At 40.8% G+C, this 16,631-nt stretch overlaps 2 protein-coding genes across 2 annotated transcripts; both read left to right on the forward strand.

The window, feature by feature from the left end:
• Positions 1 to 747: 747 nt before the first annotated feature.
• On the forward strand, positions 748 to 5,127 carry mgat1a (alpha-1,3-mannosyl-glycoprotein 2-beta-N-acetylglucosaminyltransferase a). Its single transcript, XM_044033161.1, has 3 exons — positions 748 to 1,071; positions 2,581 to 3,474; positions 3,893 to 5,127. The coding sequence occupies exons 2-3, from the start codon at positions 2,842 to 2,844 to the stop codon at positions 4,589 to 4,591; spliced, it is 1,332 nt and encodes a 443-aa protein (XP_043889096.1). The 5' UTR covers positions 748 to 1,071; positions 2,581 to 2,841; the 3' UTR covers positions 4,592 to 5,127.
• A 1,458-nt stretch (positions 5,128 to 6,585) lies between these two features.
• On the forward strand, positions 6,586 to 16,278 carry sh3bp5la (SH3-binding domain protein 5-like, a). Its single transcript, XM_044034682.1, has 6 exons — positions 6,586 to 7,317; positions 7,434 to 7,496; positions 8,535 to 8,663; positions 12,695 to 12,859; positions 13,860 to 14,033; positions 14,664 to 16,278. Exons 1-6 carry the CDS (start codon positions 7,078 to 7,080, stop codon positions 15,168 to 15,170), a joined length of 1,278 nt encoding a protein of 425 aa, XP_043890617.1. The 5' UTR covers positions 6,586 to 7,077; the 3' UTR covers positions 15,171 to 16,278.
• The last annotated feature ends 353 nt before the right edge of the window (positions 16,279 to 16,631 follow it).

The raw sequence follows: 16,631 nt of genomic DNA on the forward strand, positions 1-16,631 counted from the left end.
TATTATGTATTATATATTATGAATTATGTATTATATATTATATATTATATATTATGTATTATATATTATATTATATATTATGAATTATGTATTATATATTATATATTATATATTATGTATTATATATTATGTATTATATTATATATTATGTATTATGTATTATATTATATATTATATATTATGTATTATATTATATATTATGTATTATATATTATGTATTATATTATATATTATGTATTATATATTATGTATTATATATTATATATTATATATTATGTATTATATTATATATTATGTATTATATTATATATTATGTATTATATTATATATTATGTATTATATATTATAAGCTGAAAGCCTCCATATCTTCCGCCGCAGACTAAAAACACATTTCTTCCGACAAAAACAAAATAACAAAAAACAATAACGTGTACATCGCACTTCATAGTTTGTTCTACTTGAAGCTCTTACTTACTTCTAGCTCTTATTTGTACCCAAATGTTTAAATGCACTTACTGTAAGTCGCTTTGGATAAAAGCGTCTGCTAAATGACATGTGATGTAATGTAATGTTATTATATATTACACGCGCGCACACGCGCACACACACACACACACACACACACACACACACGCACACACGCACACGTCACCGCTGAGTGTTGCGTAATTCCTCAAGGTGACAGTTAGGGGCGGGACTTCCCGCCTCTACACAGGAAGTCGTCGTGTTAGTTTCCTCCTCTTCTTCTTCTTCTCGTCGCTGTGTCCTCAAAGGTTTTTGTTAACTTCAGAAGCAGGAAGTCTCTGAGCAGCTCCGTGTCTCTGCTCCTCTGTTTGTCTCGCTTCATTTCGCCGGTTGTCGGAACGCGAGGAAGAAAAGTCCAGAGGAGAAGAAGAAGAAGAAGAAGAAGAGGAAGAAGAGGAAGAAGAAGAAGAAGAAGAAGAGGAAGAAGAGGAAGAAGAAGAAGAAGAAGAAGGAGAAGAAGGAGGAGAAGAAGAAGTGACGCTGTCACGGTGAGAGGTGGAGACTCAGCTTCACTCTCCGTGTGTTTCTGTTCGTGCACAGCCACAGGTGAGTGTCGTGAATGGATGATGAAGAGTGATGATTCATCAGTTTCATGTGTAGAATGTGTTGTTTGTTTACAGTTACTGTTACTGTTACAGTTACAGTTACAGTAACTGTAACTGTAACTGTGATTAAAACTTTAACCACACACAGTGTCCTGTGATGATGCACTAATGTGTCAAGAAGTCATTAAATAGAACTAAAATGAGTGAAAACTTTTATGAATTAAACAAATGTAAACACTTCAGAGAGACAGTGCTCTTGTTTGTTATTGTTATTATTATTATTATTATTATTATTATTATTATTATTAATAATAACAACAATAATAATAATAATAGAAACTGTAGACTCACACAACAGGTGAACATCATGCAGTGCACCCTGGGAAAGGATTACTCTGGACCATCATTTTGAATTGGACAAATAATCTAAATAGAATTAGAAGACAGTATACTTCAATTTCTGTTGAATAACTGTATAATTTATTGGGCTCTGCCCGTTTTACTCTGTTTACACTTTTACAGTAATGTTTATTAAAGTACATTATTCCTGACAACAATAATAAACACATATTAGATAAAGGGGTTGACGCTGACATTGTTTCTCACACTTGATTGATTCAGACATGTCAGTAACATTAGGCGATGGGTCACCGGAGATATTGAGTGACATATTGTGTATAATATTTGTTTAATATTTTAATAAATGAAAGGAAGGAAGAAAAGCAGCTCTATGTGTGTGTGATATTGTGTAGTTTTGTGCACATGTGTTAAACATGTCAGTGCACAAGCACCACTGTGCCAGCAGATGTCACCCACGCGCTCATGAATGAAGCTTTGAGTCGTGAGCCCATTTTCATGAAGCCTCGTTGGGGCATCACTAGGTGGCAGTATTGCTTCATGAGCGCGTCACAGACGTTGATCATAAAAAGAAGAAGAAGAAGAAACACTCTTGTGTTTTTCATGAGCCATGAGTGATGTCACAGCAGCAGTGTGGCTGTGTGACACATCTACTCCCAATAATCAATAATCAGATCTTCACCTGATGAAGTCTCTGATAGCTTAAGAATATGGTCATCACTTTAACTTGTTTTTCTGACTGGAAACTTCCGTTTGTGTCACGTTTGTGTCACGTTTGTGTCACGTTTGTGTCATTTGTACGAAGGATTTCAAACAGCATTTAAACTCACTGGTGACAATGTCAATAATCGATTCATCTGTGTTCATATGTGAGTTTTTTTGTCCACAAACCAAAATCATTATGTTTTAATGATTTATTTGTTATAAGAAGCAAAGAAACCAATTATTAAATGTTTTAATGAATAAAAAAATACTCAATGTGAATAATAAATATCAATATTTGACAATGAATTTAGTAATGGATTCATTGTTGCAGCCCATGTCATGTGTCACTACCTACCACACAACCCTCGTTAAAGAAAGAAAGTCATTACATTTTCACAGTGAGAAGTTTAATTGTCAAAATGATCTACAGTTGTCTTTATTATTTCAGATGGAAGATGATATTGAAAGCTGAGGATCTTGAAGAATTGCAGCTGATCTCCAGGATGAATCCTTCCCCTTGTTATATTTCCTGCTGAAGTTACAGCGCCATGAGCCAACAAGGTGCAACTCCATCACTATGATCATGTTCTTGTGATGAATCTCCGGCTGCTCTTCCCATATCCCGTTCCTTTTGTCCGTGACAAAGCCAGGTGTGTTTATTCACAGCCGTCCCTCCTGATCCCCTTTGTGCTCTTGAAGTGTCTGGACCATGATCCGAAGGAAAGGCTCCCTAATTCTGTGTGGAATGCTCCTGTTTGTCACGTGGAATGCCATACTGGTACTTCTGCTGTGGGGCAGACCCCCACCCGGGCAGTCTGACGTTCCTGGCCAACAGCACGAGGAAGTGGCGTCAGAGCCGACAAATGATGTGGTGGGAGATGTGCTGCGAATGGCAGGCTCATTTGAAGCAGAGCTGGAACTGCAGAAACAAATTCTGATCCAGATCCAGAGACATCACTCACTGTGGGAGCCATTAAACAGAAACCATCCACAGGTCAGAGCCCCCCCCGAGCATGTCATCCCTGTCCTGGTCATTGCCTGTAACAGGGTCACTGTGAGGCGCTGCTTAGACAAACTCCTGCAGTACCGTCCTTCAGCAGAACGTCATCCAATCATTGTGAGTCAGGACTGTGGACATGCTGAGACAGCTGAGGTCATTCGTTCCTATGGAAATCAAATCATTCACCTGAAACAGCCGGAGCTGTCGGACATTGCTGTGCAGCCAGAGCACAAGAAGTTTCAGGGTTATTACAAAATCTCCAGGCATTACCGCTGGGCTCTCAGCCAGGTTTTCAACACCCTATCTCATTCCTCTGTTGTGGTTGTAGAGGACGACTTGGAGGTAATAAAACTGGCAATAGCAGCCAATTACTGTTAATAAGGGACCTATGGTTTCCTTCGTGTGGGAAACGAGTGACTGTTAAATGCAAAGTCTTGCAGATTTGACTGGAATTGAGTTTTTTTGCAGAGACAATATTTCAGGGGGGACATTATGCATGTGGGACCAACAATGTCTAAGCAGTCTGAGACAAACAGTCAGGTGACACGGCACACACGTTGCACTTTAGACACCTTTGGTGCTCTCGGTGTGTTAATGTAGCTTTTTTGAAGGTGCATCTAAGGGTTAAAGCAAATTATAAAATCATGCAATTTTGTGTTGCCTACATTTATTTATTTATTTGTATTATTTATCGGGAACATTTTGCTGGTAAAATATGAATCTTTTGCTGTATGGCACTAATTGAAATCTCTTCCTGTAGGTGTCGACAGACTTCTTTGAGTACTTCAGTGCTTTACTGCCACTCCTGAAATCTGATCCCAACCTGTGGTGTGTGTCAGCTTGGAATGATAATGGCAGAGACGGCTATGTAGATCCAGGGAAGGCAGATCTGCTCTACCGGACAGATTTCTTCCCTGGCCTCGGGTGGATGCTCCTCAGGGAGTTGTGGGAGGAGCTTGAGCCAAAATGGCCGCCGTCTTTCTGGGATGACTGGATGCGTCATCCAGAGCAGCGCCGCGACCGTGCCTGTATTCGCCCGGAAGTCTCTCGGACTTTAACATTTGGTCGCCAGGGTGTAAGTCTGGGTCAGTTTTATGACAAGTACCTGCGTTACATTAAACTGAATGCTGAATATGTGCCTTTCACCAAGCTGGACCTGAGTTACTTGAAAGAGGAGACGTACAGAGAAAACTTTGAAAAGGAAGTTTATAGTGCACCTGTGGTTTCATATGAAGCTGTGAAGCAGGGTCAGCTCAAAGGACCTGGACCCTTTCGACTTCAATACTCAAGTAAGGACAGTTTCAAAATCCTGGCTAAAAACCTGGGAATCATGGATGACTTGAAGTCTGGAGTCCCAAGAACGGGATACAGAGGAGTCGTCAGTTTCATCTCAAAAGGGAGGAGAATCCACTTGGCTCCTCCTCCAGGATGGACCCAGTATGATATCACCTGGAGCTAACCCAGGACAACGCCTCTGTGCACTCGCCTTTCAGTCATTTCTGGAGCATTTCAGACCAAAGAGCGACGTCTTCAAATACTCAGGTGGATCCTTTTTTTCCTCTTCTGGTGAAGGGATCGCTGCCAATGCTTCTCAGGTCTTTTTCATTTTTACAAACATTTCTTACAGTGTAGGACACATAAACACCTAAACACATTGTTTAACAAAACTGCTGTAATTCACCAGATGTCTATTCTTATATTATGCAAAGTGTGCACATGACATTCATTAATGCATTCACTGCAGTTACCCACTTGTTGCCACTAAGTTATTTACAATTTGTGATCGCCTATGTGAACGTCTTGGTACGATCCGTTATAAAGATGAAATCATGTGTGGTGTGGTTGACTGGTCACAGCTGCAGTATCATTGATTGTATAATCTTTTGATTTTATTTTTTTTAAATGACTCTTCATTGTTTTCTTATATGAAGCTTTTGGAAACTTCAGCATTTTGGTGTTGCTATATTTTTGGAATAAAAAAAGAGTTTAACCTGATGGTGTGTTATTTGTAACTGAGCTCATATAATCTAAGGTATATTATACTCAACTGCATTCACATCAAGTCTGATTGTTTTAGCCAAGATTATGCTACAATATGTGTCATGTGCTGTTTTACTGTGTATTTGTGACCACAGCTCTGCCCAAACTTGAGAAACGGCTGATCAGCTGTTGAAGGACGACAATGGACAACTCAGTTCTGTTCAATCTTCAGTTTTTTATTTCAGGCAGAATAGGATGAACAGGATGTAACAGAATCGGTTAATAACCTAGGATAAACAGAAAAACAAAGCCATTAATAGCAGATCATTTCAGCTCACACTTCTTAATATAAAGAATAAATGATAATAATAATGTTAATGTTATTTGAGAAATGAAGACTTGTTCAGATTAATTAACTCAAATCCCTTCAAAAAGGTTCATCATTAAAGTACCAAAGGTTATGATTAATGTACCAGTAACAAAGTACTTCAAATCCTCATATTTCTATCATCCTAAATCATATAAGGAAGTTTCCAAATGCATCCATAAACACACAATCTCCAAACTTAAAGTTCTACACTACTATACTATATGTGGTGTCTTCAGTTGTTGATCAGTGAAGTGTCTCCAGGAGAAAGCATGATGACTGAACCAGCTCCAAACATCTCAACATTTCACACCATGCTTCCTGTATTCCTCAGGCACTTCCTTCCTGTTACCTGGGGCTCCACCACTGATGTGGTTGCCCCCTGCAGGTTTGGAGTGTCAGGGATCTGTTAGCTGGTGGGATTGTGGCTCACCACACAACAATAGGTTTTTATCAACTATATTTATGTTCCAAACCTCCAACATTTTATTTTTAATTTTTAATTTACAACTTTGAAAATGACTGGAATTTTGCAATCCTACACAGAAAGCAGACCTTCATGCTGTGAGGTAACAGTGCTAGTTACTACTCTGCCATGAGACCAACAGCAATCATAAAAAGATAATGAACCAAATAGACATATGTATATATATATGTATATGTATAAATAGAAAATAATCATTCATGAAAAAATAAAACATTCCTCTTTGAAAAGGTTCATATAGAGTTTGTGCTTCTTTAACTTTTACTTTTTAGATCATTTTTTAACCTGTAATTTAATTATAAAATAATGTTGTATATCCAGCTGTAAAATAGATATTTTGAGTTTTTATTTTATTTTAATATTATTATTATTATTGTTGTTCAGAATCACTGCTACAAGCTACATTTATTGTTAACGTCTATAATTTAGGAAGTACGGTTTTGTTTCGTACTTGTAAGTAATGCTAAATAATATGTTGTATTGTATAACAACAACCAGGTCTTCTTCCTGCCTCTCGTGGACATAAAGTGTATTACGTTTCTAAGTGTATTTCGAATTCATCAAGATCACTTACGTATCCCTCGTAGTAATGTCACTGTCTACGGAAGCCGTAGAGAACCAGAGAAGTGCAGCGCGTCTTCCGTCCTCAGTGTGTTTACCTCACTTGTGACGACGATGACGTGAGACCGAAACCGCTACTAGCTAGGCGGTCTAGCTAAAGTAAAGAAGGACCAGTGAGACATGGGACAACACGGACATCGCGATGGACCTCCTTTGACTTTGCGTCTCTGTTTTCACGCGTTTGTATTCAACCGCCCACGACGTTCTCGCTGATAGTGTTAGCCTGTTAGCATGCAAGGCTATCGTCAGTGGGTTTCGCGTGTCGGTGTGATTTGATATGGCACACTGGAAACTTCTCAACACTCGCTATCGCAGGGTTTGTTAGTGTCGAATTGTTGTTGTTGTTGTTGTTGTTGTTGTTGTTGTTGCTGCTGTTGCTGGTGGTGTTGTCGTCGTCACAACCAACCGTTATCAATAGGTGCGAGCGTTTTATTGTGTTTACGTGGTGGCGCATTAGTCAACGCTGTAGCTAGCGATACTTGCCCGGCCTGGAATGGAGCTCGGCGACCTGCGTGAGAGCCCCGCGGGCTCCGGGGAGTCAGATGCCGGCGATTGGAGAGAGGTTATGCCCGATGGGGATAGCGACGAGAAGGTTAAAGCCGCTGAAAGCAATGGGCCAAGAGTGGACCCGGCACTCAGAGACATCTGCGGGGAAGGAGAGGGTGAAAAGCAAAGAAGCGTGGGAGAGCAACAGCACAGTCCGTACGAGGAGGAACTGGACCCCCGCATCCAGGTAAGAGAAGATACACTTATTAACACCTTGACGTACTGCTTATGTAATGTGTATATAAGCACACGCACTACTGATAAAATATCCATGAAACGGTTGTTTTTATGTGTTTTTCCCAGGAGGAGTTGGAACACCTCAATGAAGCCAGTGCAGAAATCAACAAGCTGGAACTGCAGCTGGATGTAAGTAAAACCCAGAGCGTTAGTGAGACTTCGATCCCGTTATATATTGTTATTGCACTGTAGTTTGTGGTTGGATCTTTAAAATGTCAAGAAATGAACAAATATCAGCCAGAGACTGGAGTATAGCAGATTTAGACCACACCCTGAAAGCCTCCTGTAAATTAAACAATGGTTGTTACTGGAGGCGTACTTCCTGTTAGCAGTAGCAGAAGCCTGCTGCGTGCTAGTCTTGCAAGCATAATTTTGGCCACTTCCATGGTTGCTATGGTAACCCACACACAGATCAAGGGTATGGTTGTGTCCATATGGGCGGAAGTAGGGGTGGAGTGGTTCAGTGGTTAAGACCGGTATCCTGTGTGCAAAAGACATCATGGTCGCAAGTTCGACTCCGCCCCTGGCTGTTTGTACTCAATTCCATTGCAAGTAGCTTTGGATAAAAGCTTCTGCTAAATGACATGTAATGTAATGTAAGAGCCTGCTGCCTGGCTAGTGTGAACACAAAATGTGTTTTTCACTATAATTGCGTAATCAATTTTGTATAAATATCTTATTGTGATTATTTTGACCGAAATTGCGATTGGAATGTGATCTGTGAGAAACAAAGACATTTTCTTCAGATGTTTACAGGTCAGGACAATATTTCATGTAAAATGGTCATTTGACACATACTTTGACTTTCAGAGGTATTGCACCTCCTGTGATTTAAAAATTGCAGTCGGCCGTATTGCAATTTTAGCCCGAGCCCAGGCACTAAAAAAAATCTATGATTTTGCCAAAACAAAACTGATGAGTGTCAAGAATATGATAAAATATGTTTCACTATCAATGAATTGGTTGAGTTTCTATTACTTAGAAATCATTAATTAGGCTAATCTATATAACAATAAATTTTTCCAGTATATTGTGGGTACAACATTTGGATAAGAGGAAAAAATGTATTGGTGCTGATAGATTCAAACAATACTCTGTGTAAAGTCTTATCAGTCATTCAATTGCAGGTAAATCTAACATTGTAATTTCTATGCATAAATCCTCCAGGATGCCAGATCAGGCTACCGGAAGATACTAACAGAGTCTGCCAGGAAGCTGAATACTCACAGCTCCCAGCTCGGTAGCTGCATTGAGAAAGCAAGACCATATTATGAAGCTCGGCGTCTTGCAAAAGAGGTAAACACACACACACACACACACACACACACACACAGTGCCTGAAAATAGTGACGTGGTCTGTTGTGTCTGCCATCAGCCATCACATCAAACCTGTTTTCTGTTCGCCTGAACTGTGTGTGAGTTCCAAAGTTTTGTGTTTAAGATCAGTTATCTTTCCACAATAGGGCTGAATCATTTGGAAAAATATGTAATAACATATATTGTAATTTGATTTGTGGATATATTTACACAATATACTTGAGTTAAACATGATTATTATTACTTAACTAGTACTATCATTTCCATCAACCTTATACACCCTTGTGTGTATGTGAGCACACGGTGGAACAGGGTCTATTAAATGCTGGAAAGTCTCTTTGGCTGCGTACAGTGCAGATTATGAACTCCCCGCGACATTCATATTCCCTTAATTGCAGCACTAAAGAGGCCGAGATGGACCACGGAGTGAAAACAATGAAAGGTCCAGGCTGTGTTGGATATGGAGAGTGGAGGAAACAGAAGTGCTGCTAAATGTTTTTGTCTTAATTCTTAATTCATTTATTCTTTGAAGCATGAATATAATCTATATAAGTGCAATGACTTTAGTGAGGTAAATACACACAGTCCCTGCCATAACAACAACATTAGATAAAAAAAACCCAATGGTACAGAATTGTATAATCGGCCAAGTGTTTTGTGATTTTCAGTTTCATTTCAGTGAATCCCTGTTGTTGATATTCTTGAAGTGTTTTGCTGCTCAGTTTTTCATATGCTACTCTCATGTTATAGAAGAAATGTATACAGTTTAAAAAATAGTGTTTATTTTATATCATTTTGTTTGACTCTGCTAATAATACTCTCACGCATTGGAGTGTTAATAATTTGTATACATTTTCTAATATCACAATTTCATTTTGAAACAAGGTCATTTGTAAAGGCTGCACTTATGGTCTTATGTTATACAGCACATCTGACTCACTGGGAGTTGTTCTACCATTATTCCTTGTCTGTGTCATTCATCATGAACCAGGTAACGGCTGAAACACGAGTCATGATGGTGACCTCTGCATTTCACCCTTTTTACATACCAGTAGTGACACACACACACCATTTGGAGCAATGAGGCTTGGGTACCTTTCACCGCGACACCCTGGCAACCCTCCCATTACAATCCCATTACCCTTCCACTAGTCCATGGGTTGTTTTGCTTCGACCTGTATGAAATCCTCCTCCTGACTCTACAGCACAACACTACAGGTTTAAAGGTGAATACAAATCTAACTTTACAATGACTCCATAGGTTTTGTAGCACATTTTCTAACCCTAACCCAGCACAAAGAAAAGAGATGGAATCGTCCATGTCATATAATAATGTATCTGTTCAGTGTGAAAAGCTGCTGTGTCCTCCTTGTTGTGTTGACTAGATTTGATATGAAGTGTCTTCATTTACAGAAGTCAAAATGTAGTGAACTGTTTTTCTGGTGTAAAGAAACTGAACTCTTGTCTTTGAGTGCCACCTCGCTGTGTTTTCATTAGTGTTAATCTAAGTCTGAGCAGTGATGAGGCATCCGATCACAGTAGGACATTCAGTATGCATGTGCGACATTCATTTTAACGCCAGGTGTAAACTGTAATCCATGTTACCTGGATATCAGCCTACACACAGTCTGGATACCAGGTTTCTGTAGGAGCATCAACTGTGTGAGATTAGTCTCATAGGAATTTGACAACACAATTGTACATAAATGGTATTTGAAAGTAGGTTTTTGTTTTTCTTAATCATCATTTAATGTAGGGCTGTGGAAATACAGGCCCTCTTCTCTCTCTATCTGCTCCCCCTGCATTCCACTGTTATGCAGATGATGGTCAGCTATACATGCCTCTCAGAAGAAAGTTCACTAACTCCATCCATCCTTTTCTGAGGTGTCTTGATGACATAAAGTGATGGTTTTTGGTTTTTTGGTCCATCACAAACCTGGGAGTTAAAATGGAATCCAATCTTAAATTTGACAGTTGGATCACGGCTGTCGTGAAATCAAGCTTTTTTCATTTGAGCCAGTCGGCTAAAATAAAACAGTAATCCACACCTTTGTCACCTCTCGACTGGATTACTGTAATGCACTTAATTGGCCCTTTTCCACTTTATAGTTTTCTACAACAAAAAAAGTACCTACTCAACGTGGGCAGAGTCATCACTGCACAGCTGCATGAAACTGCGGTGACTTCAGTCATCATCAGTCATCGTCAGTCATCATCATCAGTCATCGTCAGTCATCATCATCAGTCATCGTCAGTCATCATCATCAGTCAGACATCAGTCAGTCATCAGTCAGTCATCGTCAGTCAGTCATCAGTCATCATCATCATCATCGTTATCATCATCATCATCAGTCATCATCAGTTATAGTCATCACTCATCAGTCATCATCAGTCATCAAGTATCATCATCATCATCATCATCATCATCATCATCAGTCATGATCATCATCATCAGTCATCATCAGTCAGTCATCAGTCAGTCATCAGTCATTGTTATCATCATCACCAGTCATCATCATCAGTCATCAGTAGTCAGTCATCATCAGTCATCCAGTCAGTCAGTCAGTCATCATCAGTCGTCATCATCATCATCATCATCGCCAGTCAGTCCAAGTCAGTCATCATCATCAGTCAGTCATCATCAGTCAGTCATCATCAGTCAGTCAGTCAGTCATTCAGTCAGTCATCATCAGTCATCATCAGTCATCGTTCATCATCATCAGTCATCATCATCATCAGTCATCGTCAGTAGTCAGTCATCATCAGTCAGTCAGTCGTCAGTCAGTCATCATCAGTCATCAACATCATCATCATCATCAGTCATCACCAGTCATCGTTATCATCATCATCATCATCAGTCATCGCAGTCATCGCTATCATCATCATCAGTCATCATCATCAGTCATCATCAGTCGTCAGTCGTCGTCATCATCATCATCATCATCGAGTCAGTCAGTCATCAGTCAGTCATCAGTCAGTCATCATCAGTCATCGTTATCATCATCATCCGCCATCATCATCATCATCGTCAGTAGTCAGTCATCATCAGTCATCATATCATCATCATCATCATCATCATCATCATCAGTAGTCACGTCATCATCGTCATCATCAGTCATCGTTATCATCATCATCATCATCATCATCATCGCCAGTAGTCAGTCATCATCAGTCAGTCATCATCATCATCATCATCATCATCATCATCATCATCATCATCATCATCATCAGTAGTCAGTCATCATCAGTCAGTCATCATCAGTCATCGTTATCATCATCATCCGCCATCATCATCATCATCATCGCCAGTAGTCAGGTCATCATCAGTCAGTCATCATCAGTCATCGTTATCATCATCATCATCATCATCATCATCGTCAGTAGTCAGTCAGTCGTCAGTCAGTCGTCAGTCATCATCTAACCGCTTTAACCTCCACCAATCTTGTCGCATCTGTCAAAAAATACGTCATCAAGAGGAAGTCACATTTTTGTTTGTGAAGTCAAACGTGAGGGGGACCTCGTCCATATTAACTATGTGTGTCGTTGTGTTTCTATTATGGTTTTTATGTCTTTTAATTTATTTTAGTTGTTTTAAATGCATCTTATTGCCACTTGTGGCCTGTTATGCCTTTTTGTTGTTGTGTGTTTTATTTATTCTTCTGTACAGCACTTCCCTTTACAAATAAATCGAAACTTGTGTTTCAATTATTTTTATTCTGAAAATAAGACTTTTAATGTTGTAATAGTGTCTGACTTCCTGTCTGGCTTGTCATCTGGTCAACAGCGTTTGACTCTACGTCATCAACAACACTTGGTTAGCTGTGAATCCATCAACTGAACATGACAATCGTTTGAAATAATCGTGATTGTGATTTTTCCCATAATCGAGCAGCGCTACTGTAGTGGCCTTCTGTGCCTACTTGATATTCAAATTACAGTTTCACATATTAGATTATCAATCGTCTCTTTCTGCTTCTGTATGCTATTAAACCTTTGTCTCCTCCCTGTAGGCACAGCAGGAGACACAGAAGGCAGCTCTGAGCTACGAGAGAGCCGTTTCTATGCACACAGCTGCCAGGGAAATGGTTTATGTAGCAGAGCAGGGCCTGATGGCTGATGGCAAGAACACACTGGATCCCACCTGGCAGGAGATGCTCAACCATGCGACCTGCAAGGTAAATATTAGACACACCGTCAGTGGCAACATAACGAGGAGTTATATTTGTTGCATAGGGTCACAAACAAACAAAAAACATGTTACTCTTTGAAACATGAAACATGTTAATCACCTAGAAACATAAAGAAACGCTGTCCCCTCGTGTGTGTGTGGACAGAACAGGGTAAAAGGCTTTTTAAACGCTGTCCCCTCGTGTGTGTGTGTGGACAGAACAGGGTAAAAGGCTTTTTAAACGCTGTCCCCTCGTGTGTGTGTGTGGACAGAACAGGGTAAAGGCTTTGGTGTGTGTGTGGACAGAACAGGGTAAAAGGCTTTTAAACGCTGTCCCTCGTGTGTGTGTGTGTGGACAGAACAGGGTAAAAGGCTTTTTAAACGCTGTCCCCTCGTGTGTGTGTGTGGACAGAACAGGGTAAAAGGCTTTTTAAACGCTGTCCCCTCGTGTGTGTGTGGAATACAGAACTGCAGAAAGGAAAAAAATTTAATTTTGTTCAATTGTTTTAAGTTGAATATAAAGAAAATTGAGCGAGACCCTTTAAGATGTCAGTGTTTTAAATAGTTGTTTTCCCGGTTACAGAAATGAAATCTTTGTGAATTGACTTTATTTTAGTGCGATGAACTTTGTGTGTTTGTCTGTAACTGTGCGTTCATTGTGCTGCTGCCTGTCTTGGCCAGGTCACCTTTGAAAAAGAGATTTTTAATCTCAATGAGTTTTCTCCTGGTTAAATAAAAGTTAAATACATGAATAAAACTATTTTTGAATAAGAAAGCTGCATACTCTTGTACCACTCTGGTGTTTGATTACAGTAGTGGAGAGAAGGATTTAGAGCCTAGTACTGTATAGTGTGTGTGTGTATATAAGTATTAAGTAGATTACGTATATCATTTATGGGAATCTTTAAACCTACGTCAGCTGCTGTGACGTGATCAGCTCTGTAAGTGGACAATGTTGGCGTCTACTGTTTGTTATGAATAAACTGTGGTTTTGTTTGTTCTCACAGGTGAACGAAGCCGAGGAGGAGCGGCTCCGCAGTGAGAGGGAGCACATGCGTGTCACACATGCCTGTCAGGAGGCCGAGGCTCGGGTTCAGACGCTGCAAAAGTCCCTCAAAAGAGTCATTGTGAAATCCAAGCCTTACTTTGAGCTCAAGGCCCAGTTCAACCACATACTGGAGGTATTACACATTTAAGCTCATTCCTAACACTTGCTTTCATCAGTTTTCATCATCAGCTTTTGTAATCAGCAGTCACTGCAGGTCAGAAGACTCTGCAGTCAACACTTTTCATTGACTGCAAGTAAACAAAACGGGCTTGTCTTGTTTACAGGTGAATGTGAAACCAGGCTAATTTCCTCTTCCTCTTCCTTCTGCTCGTGTGGCTATACAGAAACTCCCCTATTTATTATAATTAATGCTAAATAATTAGCATTTTAATGATCAATGTATGAACATTGAAGTTAGTCACACGCCCATGTCACATGCACGTTGTCTGTTTTTCTCCTGGTTGTAGAAAATATGACTTTTCTTCGCGCATCTCTTCCAAGGACGTGATCGTCATGAATCCCGTTAAAATGACAAATGCTTCAGTTTACTGTGACAGATAACAGGACTGTCGACGCTCAAGGATGCTCATGTATTCTGCACTTATGTGTGATCGTCATAAATGCACTGAGTCTGCAAAACAGCTGTGCTAGATTGTGAGTGGTGGAGATTTAGCAGAGGTCACTGAGTTCATTTGTTTCTCTTCAGACATAAAATCAATGTAGAAAATGGACGGTGAGAGTTACTGTGCCCTCTGTGTGACAGGAGCACAAGACCAAAGTGCTGCTGCTGGAGCAGCACGTCGCCAAAGTCAAGACGCGTTACTCCATCGCACTGAGGAACCTGGAGCAGATCAGTGAGCAGATCCACGCTCAGAGGGGGCGGGACCACGTCGACGGAGGGCGCCTCACTGTGTGCGGTGGGCGGAGTCCACCCGTAGGGGCCGAGTCCGACATGAATGTCCATGAAGCAGATGGCGCCTGCGGTGGTGGGATGAACGCAGCCATTGACCTGGAGAAATACAAGGAACGGGAGCGAGCGGGCTCAGATTCCCTGTCAGTCATCAGCCTGCAGACCATCGCCTCCGACTTGGAAAAATATGACTCCGTTGAGCACCTCGGGGACCTCAGCGATGTAGGGAGCGTGACGGGCGATGAGGGGGAGCGAGAGAGCGGTGTCGTGATGGAGAGACGAGAGAAGCTGATGGAGCTGAGCGCCAGAGAGCGGCAGCAGCACTTCTACAAGCAGCACCACCGGAGCTTCAGCTTGTGAGGTGGACGCACACGTCACTGCTCTAACACACGGGTACAGAACAGTTAACCACAGTACAGTCAGTTAACCCTAACCCTGTAAATAAGCACACTTATAACGACTGACGCTGCCTCGTTAGAACAGTGTTACAAACTACAGTCATTACATCTGTCCAGGGTGTGTTTAAGGCCTGGTTCACACTGTCTGTCTGTCTGTCTGTACACAGGCTGCTTGTCTATGCTTCACGCATGCTGCATCTCATTCGTCTTCCCACTCCACCAATGACTTTCACTTCATCTCTGATAGAAGTAAGAGAGCGACAGACAGACAGACAGACAGCTGTTAAATTGTCTAAAATATAAGAGTTTTGTTTTTCATATTCAACCTCGACTGTAAAACTACAGTGAGAGGTGTTGGTTTGATGTCATTATGCTGGCAGAGTGTCATATGATGATGGTTCTTCTGAAAATAAACTGGGCCCAATGCATATCCACTCCCACCAAGGGATTCTGGGTAAATGTGTTCCTGGAGCATGAAGGAACACAGAAAGATGAAAACATCACGTATGAGCCATGACCCAGTTACGCTGGTGAGACGGTCACAGCACACGCTCAACACGCTGCATTCCATTTACAAACCTGGAAGTCGGAGTGACGTCACCACGGTCGCGCTGAGAAGCCCGCTTTGCTAATGTGTCTCGGGTCATGTCAAGGTGAGGTTTGCTCTGACAGCCGTGTGTATGGAGTGACCTATGACCTCTGAAATTCCAACTACAAATGGATGCAGCTACAGTCTTCATACATGCTCTTCTCCAGCCTCACTCACTCACTCACTCACTCACTCACTCAGTACGTACAGAAACATGAACGCATGTTTGAAGCCACATTTCATATATTTATCTTTTAGCAGTTTTATTTCTAGCATGAGGGAATGTGTCCGGAAACAGAGAACAAAGTCTGACTTTAAAGACTAAAGTCTGAATATGAAGACTGAAGTCTGACTCTGAAGACTGAAGTCTGACAAGTCTGACTCTGAAGACTAAAGTCTGACTCTGAAGACTGAAGTCTGACAAGTCTGACTCTGAAGACTGAAGTCTGACTCTGAAGACTAAAGTCTGACTCTGAAGACTAAGTCTGGAGTCTGCTCTGAAGACTAAGTCTGACTTGACTAAGTCTGACTCTGAAGACTAAGTCTGACAAGTCTACTCTGAAGACTAAAAAGAGACTCTGAAGACTAAGTCTGACTCTAAGACTAAAGTCTGACTCTAAAGACTGAAGACTGAAGTCTGACTCCTAAAGCTGAAGTCTGACTGAAGACTAAGTCTGACTCTAAACTCTAAAGACTAAGTCTGACTCTGAAGACTAAAGTCTGACTCTAAAGACTAAAGTCTGACTCTGAAGACTCCTAAAGACTGAAGTCTCTGACTCCTGAAGACTGAAGTCTGACTCTGAAGACTGAAGTCTGACTCTGAAGAAGTCTGAC

The sequence above is a fragment of the Solea senegalensis genome, linkage group LG9 (genome assembly GCF_019176455.1).
Source record: "Solea senegalensis isolate Sse05_10M linkage group LG9, IFAPA_SoseM_1, whole genome shotgun sequence".
In the NCBI taxonomy this organism is placed as follows: Eukaryota; Metazoa; Chordata; class Actinopteri; order Pleuronectiformes; family Soleidae; genus Solea; species Solea senegalensis.